Source organism: Triturus cristatus, chromosome 10 (assembly GCF_964204655.1).
Source record: "Triturus cristatus chromosome 10, aTriCri1.1, whole genome shotgun sequence".
In the NCBI taxonomy this organism is placed as follows: Eukaryota; Metazoa; Chordata; class Amphibia; order Caudata; family Salamandridae; genus Triturus; species Triturus cristatus.
The window spans coordinates 66,600,576-66,617,575 of NC_140593.1; the positions used below are offsets into that span (position 1 = coordinate 66,600,576).

General features: G+C 48.1%; 1 protein-coding gene across 2 annotated transcripts in view; it reads right to left on the reverse strand.

The window, feature by feature from the left end:
* The window catches only part of RFTN1 (raftlin, lipid raft linker 1), a 442,525-nt gene that overhangs the window by 204,377 nt on the left and 221,148 nt on the right, over nt 1–17,000 (reverse strand). The window contains exon 3 of one of the 2 annotated variants that reach the window (XM_085630441.1): nt 1,857–2,043. In XM_085630441.1, the coding sequence (XP_085486567.1) occupies nt 1,857–2,043 (187 nt within the window). The remainder of the gene's footprint in view (nt 1–1,856; nt 2,044–17,000) is intronic. The other variant, XM_085630442.1, reaches the window with a different exon arrangement.

Sequence of the window (17,000 nt, forward strand, 5' to 3'; positions counted from 1 at the left end):
CTCCATGCAGACAGATATCTGCACCCTGTTCCTGGTGATGTGGCCAGGTTGGCTGGGTCTCTTTATAACTAAAAGTGCATTAGCGTGTCATCAGCCACCATTTGGAAGACATCGCTGTGCGGTTGATGTTTCTGGCACATGCACATAGTAAACAGAAGGAGTGAGGGGGTATTTGCAGCTCTTCCTGTACCCCCCTCTTGTAAGTGTGGATGACTCCATTGTTTCATTGTCTGCTCAAAATACTAACTTCTGAAGACCGACCAAAATGGGGGCATCCCAGTGCTCAACTTGTGTCGGGGTGTTGCCAGTCGGCAGCTTCCTTAAGCGACAGAGCAGCAGGAGACAGCAGAACGTCCTTTTATCATTTACTCAATCGTCCACAGAAACAGGACAGCCTTTGCCACAACCATTTGTTGTATTCTAACTTACTACCCCTGACGAGGCGTCGAAACCTGCAACACTTCTTCTATTTCCACAAACCATAATGGAAATAAAAGAAGGACAGTAGTTTTCCCTCCTGGACGCTGTGCATGCTACAGTGTGCAGAGACAGGACAGCTATGAGAGGGCTCAGCTGGCAGCGTGCCGGGCGGCTGCCAGGATATGACTTGATTAAAACGTGGGGAGGGAAAGGACTTCTTCTTGGCTTTCTCCTCGGTTCTCACTTAGACCCCTAAACAAATTGTAACCTTTTTCCAAATCAAGCACTGGGTCTTTCAAACGAAAAGGAAACTTAAATTGCTGCTCCTGCAACCACTCCCCCGTCCACTGCACATGCTCACACTCAGCAGGTCTCGCCGACTAAGAAACAACAAGCATTGGCATAGCCAATAGGTCTCGCCTTTGGGACCTTATAAGTGTTTAGCCATGCAACAGTTGCATAACTAAATACTTATAAGGTCCCAAAAGCGAGACCTATTGGCTATGCCAAGCGGCCATGCGGCCGCGAAAGTGATCGTGATCAAACATCAAAGCGTCGAAAGTGAAAGTAATCGCGGTCAAGCGCGGCACGCGAGCCCGCGCACATGCACTGTAGCTCTAGGCTGGCCTGGTAGCACTTTTTGGAGCCCTCTCAATAAGTCTCGCCAGACCAGCGCATGCGCTGGGTCAGGCGAGACCTTAAAAAAGCACATTCTAATCATGGCTCCAACTTGATGGACACTGTATTTTCTTGGGCAAATCACCTTATCTCCAGGTAAGTCACTCATCATATTAGCCCAGGGGTGGTCCTCCTCTAGCTGCTAGTACCTCATGCCCTGAGCGAACAAATGCAGTTGGCCTCAACATTATTTTATTTTTATTTTTTAGTAAATTATTTTGTCTTCCTTTAAAATTGTCAGGTTCACCAAAGTTGGTGCCTTGTCCATATGGATTAGCCAATCCTGCGTAGACGCCAGGCGGACCCAGGTATACAGGAGTACATGAAAACCAGAATCACATCTACATTCTATAATAAATAAGCCAACCCGGACCCAATTTAATGTGCTCTTTGAAGGATGGAGATGTGAGTGCTGTGAACTTAGTAAAAAAGAAGATCGAAAGAGCGAGATGAAGGGAACAAGAAGAGGTGAGAGATAAAAAGAACAGAGAGAGTTTTAAAGAGAAGCCAAGGTGGAAGAAAAGGCCTGGTAACCCCATTAATACGGAAATCTCAGGTGGGTTTTTGCAGCCTAGTAACTACCTTCTTTTTCTGGAAGTCTCCTCAGGGGCGCTCTGACCAAGTGACCCTCCCACTCCTTCTGTAGCCTCTGATTGGCTGGCTTCCTAGGCGGCACTCCTCATGTTTGACGCCCCTCCACTGGGTGTGCAGTCCCTCCCATAAGGTGTCCCACCTCCCCCTCATTTTCAACCTCTTACCTTTGCGTCTTCTTGATCAGCACAGCCCTGAAGAGCTGCTCCAGAGGGTTCTGGCCCCTCTCGGCGGCAGGCTGCACATATGGGTGCACGGCGGCCATCACGAAGCCGCGCTGGTAGAGTTCCTGCAGCTGGGCCGGCAGATCATGGAGGGAAGGGATCTGGATGGCACTGCAGTCAGGTATTCCTGCTGGAGATGAACACATGCCATATTATTTATTTATTTATTTATTCATTTAGGGTATTGACAAAGTGCTACAAACCACTCAGAGGGCTTTGATCTTCACAGCAATCAACCACAGACATTTAAAGTTGACAATTAAAATCACTAAAGATACATACGCTGGTAAAAAGATGGCTAAAAGAAGAGTTAATGCGGTCTGAGCATTGACCCCAGTATGCGGCTGGTTGTAGGTGAATAGCCAGCAACCCTTCTTCAGGCGGTGGACAAGGGAGACCAGCTCGAGGACTGGTAATCCTACGTCTGTCCGAATAGGTAGGGTTTAGCAACCTTCTGAATCTGAGAAGCCTTTTTTCGACTTTGGATGCACTGGAAGGGCATTCCGCAGGGATGGTACAAACCCTTGGATGAGTTAAGGATTGAAGCGGTGTGGAATCATTCGACCCAGGAACCAAGGCGCAATTTTAGGAAGCAGCCGAAAGCCCACGTCCCTTTATGTTTCCAGCACACTCTACCCACACCAGTGACCAAGGGCCACAATCCCTGAGTGACTGTCTGTGTCCATCTGCCATGGATTACGATGAATGATTCCCGTTTTCCATTTTTACTGATTTTTACAGATAAATACAGGCAGAAAAACATTCATTTTCTCATCTGTATTTATTTTTAAATGGGGATAAAAACGGAAATGGGGTTGCTTTTTGAATAATTCTAAATACTGTCTGCCATGATAGCTGTGTGGATTGCTAGGTAAGGGGGTTAGAAGAGCAAAGAATGTTAGTAAAGAGGCTTCAACAGCCGTAGATACGCACAAGGTTGATACTGAAATTTGCACATTTTCTTATGAGCGCATTGATTCATCTTCACAGCACTGAAACCAGGCAGGCTTTCAAGCATGACAGCATATTTATCGGTTAAATAAATATGGAAATATACTAATTTCAGCTTTTTTTCTTCAGAAAACCCAAAATAAATATGGATAAATACGGATAAAAGTAGCAAACCATAAATATGGATAAAAACGGATAAAAGTAGCAAACCATAAATATGGATAAAAACGGATAAATGTAGCAAACCATAAATATGGATAAATACAGACAAAAATGGCAATAAAATAAATACCATAAAACGGGGAGTCCTAATTTTAATATACTCAGGACTTCAACCTTCTCAGTAGGAACCCAGGACTACCTGGCCAGGTGCAGTTGACATCAGACCTCCCTTATCTCGTATATATCGGTTCCCTTACTTTCATACAAGCCTGCAGGGTCTCCCAGTGCTGCGAAGGAAACCTCCACAGTGCTGGTGGACCTCCCGGTTCCTACAGACCCTCAACATGACGGCACTTCATTGAATTAAGGTGTTTCTTTCAATATAAACAACCTCCTTCATGTTGGCACACGTGAGGTGGGGATAGTCCTCGCCCTGCTCTGTTTCTGGGATCAGGAATTGGAAGCCGTTGGGTGAGGTTACCACCGGTGCCGGTGAGAGCGCAACAAGAACCTTCGCTCTTAGAGTAAACGAGGGAACGCCCTCCAATGACAGCGCTGGCGCTGTATGGACGCCAGCGCCGTCTGTATCACACACGCATCTGCAGCCCCTTCTGTAATACCAAAGGGCCCCTGAGGTGCTTGTGTAATACGGCCCCAGGAAGCCAAGGACCATTTACATGATTTGTACCTCAACAATAATACAAAATAGAACCGAGTACACGCTTTAATGACTCAGCACATCTAGTTTTCCCGGCAGCCTGATTTTTAAATATGAGAGTAACTTCACACCGGTGTAAGAATCAGGGAGTATTCACAAAATCATGTGTGAATCAGAACTAGTGACTGATGTTGTGGGACAGAAGTAGTGTCTGGATCAACACTGGCCTCAGACAGACACATGGCAGCAATTGGGCTTGGGACGGACAAAGCCAAAGTGCAGATTTCGGTGCCTAAAGGTGACAATCACAGTGAATGCATAAAAGCGAGAAGGCCGGGTGTTCATTAGGCCAGAGTACATGCTGCCTCCTAGGACGTGGTCTCTGCCTGTCAAAGTAATTGAGCTCTGCTGAAAAGTGCAAGCAAGCCACCTTCCCAATACAAGAAGTGCAGGAGCTCGGGGTCTGTAAGTGCCTGCCCACCTGAAACAGTGGAAGGGAGAACAGGCAGGCTGCAAGGGCCTCCTGGACTGACAGACTGTCTGTGCATTGAACACCAGTGGAGTAACATTAGCCCCCACAGCCCCAGCGGTGCCAGGGGGCACCTGAGCTCCAGGCCCCCCCCCCCCACACTCTGCACGGGTGGCGGGGCCCTGGCCTGAGTGCTCCTGACTGGGCCCGGGGGACCTCCATGTACTTTGCAAGGGGGACCCCTCAGGTTTTGTTATACCACTGTTGAACACTGGCTGTCTTGGTGTGCAGATTAATATGATTTTCTTGACAATCATAAGCAGTTCGAAGTAGTTTTATTCTGCAACTGATCGCTAGTTCAGTCCTGAGCATGACTGATTGCTAGTTCAGTCCTGAGCATGACTGATTGCTAGTTCAGTCCTGAGCATGACTGATTGCTAGTTCAGCCCTGAGCATGACTGATTGCTAGTTCAGCCCTGAGCATGATTGATTGCTAGTTCAGCCCTGAGCATGACTGATTGCTAGTTCAGCCCTGAGCATGACTGATTGCTAGTTCAGTCCTGAGCATGACTGATTGCTAGTTCAGTCCTGAGCATGACTGATTGCTAGTTCAGTCCTGAGCATGACTGATTGCTAGTTCAGCCCTGAGCATGACTTATTGCTAGTTCAGCTCTGAGCATGACTGATTGCTAGTTCAGCCCTGAGCATGACTGATTGCTAGTTCAGTCCTGAGCATGACTGATTGCTAGTTCAGCCCTGAGCATGACTGATTGCTAGTTCAGCCCTGAGCATGACTGATTGCTAGTTCAGTCCTGAGCATGACTGATTGCTAGTTCAGTCCTGAGCATGACTGATTGCTAGTTCAGTCCCGAGCATGGCTGATCGCTAGTTCAGCCCCGAGCATGACTGATCGCTAGTTCAGCCCCAAGCATGACTGATCGCTAGTTTAGCCCTGAGCATGACTGATTGCTAGTTCAGCCCCGAGCATGACTGATCGCTAGTTCCGCCCTGAGCATGACTGATCGCTAGTTCAGTCCTGAGCATGACTGATTGCTAGTTCAGTCCTGAGCATGACTGATCGCTAGTTCAGCCCGGAGCATGACTAATCGCTAGTTCAGCCTTGAGCATGACTGATCGCTAGTTCAGTCATGAGCTTGACTGATCGCTAGTTCAGCCCTGAGCATGACTGATCGCTAGTTCAGCCCTGAGCATGACTGATCGCTAGTTCAGCCCTGAGCATGACTGATCGCTAGTTCAGCCCTGAGCATGACTGATCGCTAGTTCAGCCCTGAGCATGACTGATCGCTAGTTCAGTCCTGAGCATGACTGATCGCTGGTTCAGCCCTGAGCATTACTGATCGCTGGTTCAGCCCCGAGCATGACTGATCGCTGGTTCAGCCCCGAGCATGACTGATCGCTGGTTCAGCCCCGATAATGACTGATCGATGGTTCAGCCCCGAGCATGACTGATCGCTGGTTCAGCCCCGAGCATGACTGATCGCTGGTTCAGCCCTGAGCATGACTGATCACTAGTTCAGCCCTGAGCATGACTGATCGCTGGTTCAGCCCTGAGCATGACTGATCGCTAGGTGAGCCCTGAGCATGACTGATCGCTAGTTCAGCCCTGAGCATGACTGATCGCTAGTTCAGTCCTGAGCATGTCTGATCGCTATTGCTAGTTCAGTCCTGAGCATGACTGATTGCTAGTTCAGTCCTGAGCATGACTGATCGCCAGTTCAGCCCTGAGCATGACTGATCGCTAGTTCAGCCCTGAGCATGACTGATCGTTAGTTCAGCCCTGAGCATGACTGATTGCTAGTTCAGCCCTGAGCATGACTGATTGTTAGTTCAGTCCTGAGCATGACTGATTGCTAGTTCAGTCCTGAGCATGACTGATTGCAAACTGTACCTTTGCACAGTCACACATGCGCCATCCTGAACCACCAATCACCTTTTGACTAAAATGTTTTTAAATGCTTATGATTATTTTTTACATATTTTATTTATTTTAATAATGCATACGTTAGATCTACTGGAGAGGCGGTAGAGCAGACTTCAAGTGAGTACTATTGTTACTCCACGGCCCCCCAGAAGAGGCACCATCAAGGGGTCCACGGCCCCCCAGAAGAGGCACCATCAAGGGGTCCATGGCCCCTCAGAAGGGGCACCAAGTAGGTGTCCATGGCCCCACTGAATAGGCACCAAGAAGGGGCCCACGGACCCCCTCAAAAGGTGCCACAAAGGGGTCCACAGCTCCCCTGAAGAGGCACCAAAAAGGGGTCCACGGCCCCCCTGAAGGGGCACCAAGAAAGGGTCCACGGCCCCAATGAAGAGGCACCAAGAAGGGGCCCACGGACCCCCTGAAGAGGCACCTAGAAGGGGTCCATAGCCCCCCAGAAGAGGCGCCATCAAGGGGTCCACGGCCCCTCAGAAGGGGCACCAAGAAGGGGTCCACGGCCCCCCTGAAGAGGCACCAAGAAGAGGTCCACGTCCCCCCTGAAGAGGCACCACAAAGGGGTCCATGGACCCCCTGAAGAGGCACCACCAATGCGATCCACAGCCCCCTGAAGACCATCTCCCTCTACGGTCCACGCCCCCCCTCAAGAGGCACCAAGAATGGGTCCACAGCCCCCCTGAAGAGGCACAAAGAAGAGGTCCACGTCCCCCTGAAGAGGCACCACAAAGGGGTCCACAGACCCCCTGAAGAGGCACCACCAACGCGGTCCACAGCCCCCCTGAAGAGGCACCAAGAAGGGGTCCATGGCCCCCCTGAAGAGGCACCAAGAAGGGGCCCACGGCCCCCCTGAAGAGGCACCAAGAAGGGGTCCATGGCCCCCCTGAAGAGGCACCAGGAAGGGGCCCATGGACCCCCTCAAGAGGCACCAAGAAGGGGTCCACGGCCCCCCTGAAGAGGCACCAAGAAGGGGTCCATGGCCCTCCTGAAGAGGCACCAAGAAGGGGCCCATGGACACCCTCAAAAGGCACCAAGAAGGGGTCCACGGCCCCTCAGAAGGGGCACCAAGAAGGGGTCCACGGCCCCCCTGAAGAGGCACCAAGAAGAGGTCCACATCCCCCCTGAAGAGGCACCACAAAGGGGTCCACAGACCCCCTGAAGAGGCACCACCAATGCGATCCACAGCCCCCCTGAAGACCATCTCCCTCTATGGTCCACAGCCCCCCTCAAGAGGCACCAAGAAGGGGTCCACAGGCCCCCTGAAGAGGCACAAAGAAGAGGTCCACGTCCCCCTGAAGAGGCACCACAAAGGGGTCCACAGACCCCCTGAAGAGGCACCACCAACGCGGTCCACAGCCCCCCTGAAGAGGCACCAAGAAGGGGTCCATGGCCCCCCTGAAGAGGCACCAAGAAGGGGCCCACGGCCCCCCTGAAGAGGCACCAAGAAGGGGTCCATGGCCCCCCTGAAGAGGCACCAAGAAGGGGCCCATGGACCCCCTCAAGAGGCACCAAGAAGGGGTCCACGGCACCCCTGAAGAGGCACCAAGAAGGGGTCCACGGCCCCCCTGAAGAGGCACCAAGAAGGGGTCCACGGCCCCCCTGAAGAGGCACCAAGAAGGAGCCCATGGACACCCTCAAGAGGCACCAAGGAGGGGTCCACGGCCCCCCTGAAGAGGCACCAAGGAGGGGTCCACGGCCCCCCTGAAGAGGCACAAAGAAGGGGCCCATGGACCCTCTGAAGAGGCACAAAGAAGAGGTCCACAGACCCTCTGAAGAGGCACCACAAAGGGGTTCCTGGACCGCCTGAAGGGGCACCACGAGGGGGTCCATGGACCACAGATTAAGAACCATTGCTCTACATGTCTGGACACAGGACTATGCATTACTCTTTCCTCCCACAGAACTTTACGCATGCCCTCGATAACGTCTCTTCCCATCTTACAACAGGGTCCTGTGCAAACTCCTCATCAGAGCCTTCCAATAATTCCGGGCTGTGCTCAGACCATCTCCCTCTACGGAAGCCACCCTATAGGCTTGTTTTCTGTTCCAGGGAGTACCTGGCCTGGCAGTTTGGGCAGGATTGTTCCCATGGGGAGCTGGGTCAAGACTGATTTGCATATGGCTGGATCCAAACTGGGGTGGCGTAGTGGGCAAAAAAACGATGGATTGAAACCAGATCTGTGACCGGGGGTGAACGTTTGACAATATTCAGCATTCCGTCCATCATCTTTTTGTGTTGCTATGGTTACCCTATAGGCTCCGCATCGTGGCGTCCTCTGACCTGCCCTCTGAGCTCCTCTAAACCCACCCTGCAAGATCTTATTTTAAGGGTTTCACATCATTCGCTCCCTCTAGTGCTCACAACATATGTGCTTACGCGGGTGACACGTTTCTCCTCGTTTTAACAGGCTCACATAGGTTTTCCCATCCTTTATATACTTTCGTTTTCCCCAGAGGGGATTAATACACACTGCAAGTGCTAAAATTACTCATGGTTGAATCCTTCATATCTTCATTTTTTTAATGTTATTGCATATTTTACACGAAAGCAATTACTGTTAATTACAGAGTATTAAAAGGAACACGGCATAGATTATAAAATCCGTTTTGGAGATGAATATTCTTAATTTACAGTTCAGCCTCTGCACGAACATACAATGAACGCGGTTATAAAAGCCTCGCACAGTTCAGACCCGGGGAACTGGAAACCCCTAAAGACAGCAGGACAATGTCTCCATCACCATCAGAGTGAGCCATTCATCTCCGGCACTTCCCAAATATTTCATTTTCGTTTCCTAAACTTAAGAAATAGTTTCCTTGAAATCATATCTAGCAAATATCAGATAGGGCCATACCATTACCAAGTGAGAAATAATTCATGCATGGGCTTAACTTGGCCAGTAAGACTGTGAGGGTGTGGGGGGGGGGGGGGGGCGGCTTCAGATTTTCCAACAATCACACTAGCATTGTATGTTGATCATTATATAACAAGCAGCGCATGAGGTGGGGGCTTAGGGGTCAGTTGAAAGAGAAAGGAGTGAGGGGCGTGAGGGGTACATTGTATGTTGTAAAATAGCCATGTTTTAAGACTTCCACAACAGAAACGAGAGTGAGTGTGTGTGTTTTTTTTGTCTGAGTAGGTATTTAAAAATCCCAGGTGAAATCCGACAGACACCTTACCATACCCGACTGAAAGCTCCTGTACCCAAATATTTATTAAATGATACATTTATTAGGGGGGTGTAACACCCCAACAACCTGCCCCCCAAGCTACACCCCTGAATTCATGATATCTGTCTTAACCTCTCCTCTATTTGGAATTTTGCACAGGAGCACAACATAAGGCCTGATTTAGATATCGGCAGACGGGTTACTCCGTCACAACGGGGATGCATATTATGTCCGCCATACTATAGGGTATACACTTCCGGGAATGGGATACCTATCCCTGCTGTGACAGAGTAACCAGTCCTTCAAGATCTAAAACGTGCCCATAGTTTCAACCCCTTCTTTAAACGCGGCTGAGGTCATCTTTGGATGGGTCACATCCCTCAGGAGACCAAGTCACAAACATTCAACTCACTTGAGTGTGGTTTCCATTCCAGGTGACTATAGAGGTTGTAGGTCTCATTGTTGCATTTGAAATGTTGATATCTTTACATATACTTTCCGTAATATCGAATACCCAAAAATCATTGAGGTAAGTGTAGATTTACTATTACTACCCCCCCCCCATGATCATACGCTTGGGAATCAATATTATTGTCACAATATATTTTCAGGTCAATATTTAAGTCGTGATATTGTGGTACGCGATCCCCTTGCTGTTCCAAGTGTGCCTTAAACTTGTATTACCCTTAATAAATAGCAAATTAGTAAACATAAAAAACACTTTTCATTGCACATGAAGCAACAGCAGGGTGCACACGAGGTCCCTGGAGGCAGAACCTACAGCCACCCCCACATCTTAGTTAAGCTTCACACGCAATATTGTTCCTGAAAGGTCTGATCCAAGGGCTATCGGCAGGACCAACTATCAGGCAGGCCTCCTGGACATTTAAACTGATGTGCCTCGTGGAGGTGTGGCCTGTTGACTTTGGACTGAAGGTGTACGCCACAGTTCACTCCAGGTGCACGGTGCGCATGTCCTGCCGTCATCGACACTCCTTGATGTGAGGTGTCTTTGAGTGCCATATCCAGTGCTTGCGTCATTGTGGGGGTGCACCATCGCCAGATAATCCCGGCCAAGAGTGGGGCGCCCTCTCACTTTACCCTTTAATATTCCCGAAGGTGCTTTGTGATTTCCACCTGGAGAGAGAACTTAGGGGAGGCGATGGCACAAAGAAGGTCACCACGGGTACCTCTTTCCTACCTTTGATCTCTGCTCTTTGCCCCTATCTTCATTCTCTCTCTCAGTAGTGTATGTTCAGCCTTCCCTCCCCTGGCCAAGCATTCTCTGCTGGTGCAATGTTTTCAATCTGTTTTACACAAAAACACTGTGTCTGTGAGGGCAGCTTCCTTCATGGTGCGACCTTTACCACCAATTCAATCAAAAGGGTTTCGTACAGTGGATAGGTTGGTGGACAATAGGTTGCTGGGGACACAGCGAGCTGGCTTTAGGCCAGTCACGGGGGTCAGATGGTCTTGATGGTGGGTGGCTTGAGGAGCAAGACAGACGTCCTGCCAGGTCCCTCCAGATCTTCCAGCGGCATGGATCACCATCAACCATGATCTCCTAATCCGCCGCCTCTGGAATCGTTCAGTCTGCGCTTGTGCATCTCTTTGGCAGACAGATCCCTGGCCATCGGATTTCCTTTCTTACAGGTCTAGAGTTGCCACCTTCGATGCCCGCTACGCTCAACTTTCAGTAAATCTTCTCAGAACATGACTCAGAGGTAGAGCTCAATGGGACTGGCATCCTGTCCTAGCTAAAAAGAGGTTTCCCAGTTCTGAACACAGCAGATCTCTGTAGAGCAGGCGTTCTGCCTGATGTGAGAATATCCACCCAAAGCTGAATCTTTCAGGTCCCACCCAGATGGTGGACCATCGGTGGGATTTCTATGTTCAATACCCTTAGCCAAAGGAGCTATTGGAAAACATTCTGTTAGCTGACTCTCTTGAACATGGCCCTTTCCTCCTTCGTGCTTCCTCTCCAATGTGGCATTTGAACCATCATTGTGCGGTTTTAAAGAAAGCTTAACAACATTTCCTCTGTCTGTCTAAGCCTTCTGAGGCTCCTACTTACCACTGCATCATTAAAAACTAAGAAAGGTGAACATTATCCCCTGTAAAGAAAAGTTCAATCTCTGAAAATCTGTTTCATATTGATGTCATAAACTACCCATACACACTTATTATCTACCCAACCTACTCATCGCTTTTCTTGGAATTCTTTCAAACATTTTGTTTCATTTATGCAAATCTTTGTGACACTTGCTACCAGTAAACCATGCAATTTAAGATAACTAGATAGGACAAAGCTTTCTTCTAAATATGACCCAGCATGTATTGGTCTTAGCAATTTCAGTCATCGATGCAAAGTCAAAACAGGAACACGCAAGCATTAGTCACACTTCTTAGAGATCTCTTGGAGTGTTACTAGTCGCCCCAGAGACCTTGTACTGGGGTCTGTCCCAGTCTGTGTCTTATAAGGTTCCATCACACCTCTCAATATCACAGCCGACGAATGCAAACTGGTACTTTGGGACACTGTCTGGCATATTTCATCCCTCAGAGGCCACTTTTTGCTGCCTCTCGCTAGTGTGTGGTCTGAGCAGCACTTGTCCTCCATAGCATTTGACTTTTTAAAATGTTCTGTTGGAGCTCATTGTCCCTAAAGCTAATATCCTCAAGGGCAGGGGTCTTCCACCTTTTCTGTCATCAGAGCTACTTATGTTCAATGACAACCATCCCAAGCTACTGATATTATAACTGTTGTAACGGCAACCACAATAGACATGATTATCTCAGTGGCCGACGCATGCAGGTTTCCCAGCAGTGAACAGGTCAGTGCATCAGGCGCAGTTGCAAGCAGTGATGTAAATAAACAAGCATTGGAAATGCAATAGGTCTCGCCTTTGTTTAAGTTAAAGCAATTTGCTTTGCTAATGGTATTGCTTCATATATGTGTATTAATTGGTGTATGTTTGCAATAGGTCGCGCATTTCCTGGAGTTAGAGCTATTGGCGTTGTAAATGACAACCGCCCTTTACCTATGTGTTATGGAGCGAATGTATGTGGTATATAGTGGAATTATGTGGTTTGATTGGAATTATGTGGCATCGTGTGCAGTGGAAATATGTGAATAGTAATTATGTGATATTGAGTTACTTGAATTTTGTGGAGTGGGATTGTGTGCTATGGAGCGTAATTATGTGGAAGTGCATTTTCTGTTGTGGAGTGATATGTAGTGGAGCTTAGTTATGTGGTGTGCTGTTAATGTTTGTGCCATGATGTGGAATTCTGTGGTGTGCTGTGTAATTGTGTTGTTGAGTTGAATTATGTGGTTTGGTGTTGAAGTATGTGGTGTAGATTGGAAATGTGTGGAGGTGAATTGTGTGGCATGGAACTGTGTGGATAGCATTACCTTTCTGGTGACTAAAGAAAAACAGATAGGAAGGAGCTAAGCTGTAGATGGTGTATTTGAGAGTTAAAAAAAAGAGATGGTGTGGGAGCTTGGGGCACTACGTAAGCACCTAGACAAATACACGCTAACAAGATAAAAAACAAGAGAACAAAGCTGAGAAGTAATTACATTAAAGCAAAGCAGCAAATTGATTTATCTGCACAATGAAGTTTGGAGTAGAGAAACAATGCAGAATTGGGCTGTTAAAGTGGACGAATGATGGTGCATGCTTGGCTTTTACAACTACCGAGAAATGATAACTTTAGAAACCTACTTTAGTTGCTGGCAAGGAATGAAACACGTTCCCAGTGTGTGGTTCAAACTTCGCACTCTCTGCCCGTGTGGAGGGGGGGGGGGGGGAGAGCATGTCCCAACTGATGTGTGCGGGCAGTGGAACAATCCGACGCCAATACATGTAAATTGAAAACGAGTAGACTGCTGTTAAAAACAAGCATTTGCATTGCAATAGGTCTCGCAATTGCGCGAGTTTGAGCTATTGGGATTGTAAATGATAATGCTATTGGCATTGTAAATGACTATGCCTTTTATTTATGTTTTAAAAACTTAAAAGGAATTTTCATTTACAATGGCAATAGCTCAAACTCTCGAAATGCAAGCCCTATTGCATTGCAAATGCTTGTTTTAATTTGTCACCACGTTACGTGACTGCAGAGCGTTATATACTGCACGCTGACACCTGATTGATCTGTGGCATTAGAGTGAGTGGATGCTGTGATCTCATATCAGGGCACAGAGAGGCAGTGGATAGCTACTTATTGGAGGAGATGCTCAGTCGGGGACCAGGGGATGACATGATGTGTCTTGTGTCTATTGATGCGCCCGGCCTCAGCCCTTCTTAAGTACAGTTGGCCTGGGTGCGGTAGATCATTGTATTGCCCAGATGGGCTTTAATAATTCAGCCCTGCTGCATATCTAAAGAGAGGGCTATCATCGCCTCAGGTTCAAACGGGCAGTCTAGTGCCCTCTGCATCAAGGGGCTGGCACAGAAAGGTGTACGTCCTCTTTCACTTCTGCACGTGCCGCGAGGGGCATTACTCACTGTGTAAGGCGCCACTCGCAGAACCTGACACAAAAAACGCAACGTGTTGTCGTCTGGGTGAGGAAGAGTCGCAAACAGCGCTTCTGCAGAGCCTAGAGGCCCAGCGCTGCGTTGGAGTGATAGGTGAGAGGGGGAAGAGAGAGATGCGGCCTGTTTCCTCCTCTGCTTCCCTCCCTCTTCTGTTGAATCTACTCTAAATTTCGCTGGAGTGTTTTATCTTGTGGTCTTTCCCATCGCCACTTTTTAATGGGGGGGTGGGGAGGCAGAGTGTGAGCATCACGTACCAATGGAAGATTCCTTTAGAAGTGGGATAGGCACAGCCCCATTGCTAACACTCTGAAGACCTGTGTGCTGTTACTGTGCTTCTAGGGTCTCTGAACTCAGTGTGAGTGAGTGGGTGCTGAACTCCCCCCCTTACTCCCCCACGTAACTGACAACTACTCACTGCAGTTAATGGGTGTACTCACTGAATGGGGGGTCCATGTGGCCGAGAGGAGCTATCCCCGTAATCGTCTCTGCTTGTGACCGTGAGGAACCTGAGAAGTGCTGTGTGTCTACTGTCACCGCTGCCGGCCCGTGATCTGCGTGATCAGCTGTGAGGAAGTATGACCGCCGCTGGCCCGAGTTACGTGCTGCGATCGTGACCCTCATGGGGGCCAGCAGCGTGGTCGCCGAGGTGCAAGGAGTGTGCCTTTGCCTGCAGTGCTGCTGCGATCGTGACCCTCCTGAGGGGAGCAACCGCGTGATCGTAGAGGCACCCGGAGTGCGCATTGCCCAGCAGCACTATTGTAATTGTGTGTCCGAGTACCCCTTCCACAAACGTTTGTACCTATATGAAATAGCAGTAACAGCAAGCAGGTGTGTTGCCAAAAGTGGAGATTATACCTAGGTTCTGGGCATGCAGCTGGCTCGCTCTGATCCCGATCATGGTGAGTCCAGCCTCAAAGATCCCTACTTCTCATCTCATTGGCTCTCTGGTTCACCCATTCAAACAGTAAGCCGAATGAGAGGAGGAGGCGGGACAAAGCACGAGTGAGGCGCTGCGTGTTTTTGCCTTCACTACTTCTCTGTACTGTGACGTGTCACTCCTTGGCTTCTTATGTACGCTGGCCTGCTCTGTGTCAGTGTTCAGCGAGGTACGTGGGAGGTAACTGGTGACAAGATTCTCACCAATGAATGACTATGTGAGCGGGAGTAAGTGAGCATGTGTGAAGGAGTGAGCCGTGTCAAAGATCAGACCCTACCGGCGGACTCAAGCGGCTGTAAAAGAATGAAAGCGAAACCGCACGGACAAAAAAAATGCCCGCGCGTGTTCACATCCCTACGCAAACAAAGATGACGATGGGCTGTCCACATGCACGTGCATTTTTGTCCGTACGCGATGGCAAGAGCAGCCATCTTTGTCCGGGGAACAACCTTTACAACGCAACTTTTACAACGCACTACCATTACAACGCATTTTTTACAACGCATAATCCATTACAACGCATGATATTACAACGCATGACACTACAACGCATTTTTAAAAACTACCTTTACAACGCATTCCATTACAACGCATACTACCATTACAACGCATACCATTACAACGCATAATATTACACTATACTATCCAACACTTACCCTACTGATGCACCCCCTGGAGTTAGATTAGTAATTTTAACCCTATACTATCCAACACTTACCCTACTGATGCACCCCCTGGAGTTAGAATAGTAATTTTTACCCCTATACTATCCAACACTTACCCTACTGATGCACCCCCTGGAGTTAGAATAGTAATTTTTACCCCTATACTATCCAACACTTACCCTACTGATGCACCCCCTGGAGTTAGAATAGTAATTTTTACCCCTATACTATCCAACACTTACCCTACTGATGCACCCCCTGGAGTTAGAATAGTAATTTTTACCCCTATACTATCCAACACTTTCCCTACTGATGCACCCCCTGGAGTTAGAATAGTAATTTTTACCCCTATACTATCCAACACTTACCCTACTGATGCACCCCCTGGAGTTAGAATAGTAATTTTTACCCCTATACTATCCAACACTTACCCTACTGATGCACCCCCTGGAGTTAGAATAGTAATTTTTACCCCTATACTATCCAACACTTACCCTACTGATGCACCCCCTGGAGTTAGAATAGTAATTTTTACCCCTATACTATCCAACACTTACCCTACTGATGCACCCCCTGGAGTTAGAATAGTAATGTTTACCCCTATACTATCCAACACTTTCCCTACTGATGCACCCCCTGGAGTTAGAATAGTAATTTTTACCCCTATACTATCCAACACTTACCCTACTGATGCACCCCCTGGAGTTAGAATAGTAATTTTTACCCCTACACTATCCAACACTTACCCTACTGTTGCACCCCCTGGAGTTAGAATAGTAATTTTTACCCCTACACTATCCAACACTTACCCTACTGTTGCACCCCCTGGAGTTAGAATAGTAATTTTTACCCCTATACTATCTAATACTTACCTTAAATGTAATTTAATATTATGCGTTGTAATGGTATGCGTTGTAAAGGTAGTATGCGTTGTAATGGTAGTGCGTTGTAAAGGTATTTTTTAAAAATGCGTTGTAGTGTCATGCGTTGTAGTGTCATGCGTTGTAATGGATTATGCGTTGTAAAAAATGCGTTGTAAGTGCATGCGTTGTAATAGTGTGCGTTGTAACGTCATACATCCTCTTTGTCCATCTGGACGCACGTGCATTCAGCTTTGGCTGAATCGATCGCAAAAGGTCCTCTCATGGCGAGGGCAGCGCATGCGCTGCTTTCGCCAGGCGAGACCTAAAAAGGTTTTGCTACCTTGGAATGCATTTATATGGGTAGTACATAACAGCCATAGCTGGAACCAAGATGTTAATATTAGTAATAAGTCTCCCTTATGCCACATGATTTACCACTCAATATCAGAATTAAATATATTTTGGAAATTCTGCCATTTTTCACCAAACATCTGCTCAAGAGTTTTGAAAATTCACACATTTTCATCTTAAATACACTCTTTTAAACTTTGGTAAACATTTATTAACTCAGCCAAGCTAAATCTTTTAATTTATTAGGCTGGCTGCTGAAGGGTGAGCTACTTACAAGTAGATCGTTGAGCTGCCAGTATCCCAGAAGCAGCTTGTTGGAGAAGCCTGCTCTAGGGCAAAGTTTTAAAGTCCCGCCTGGTCGT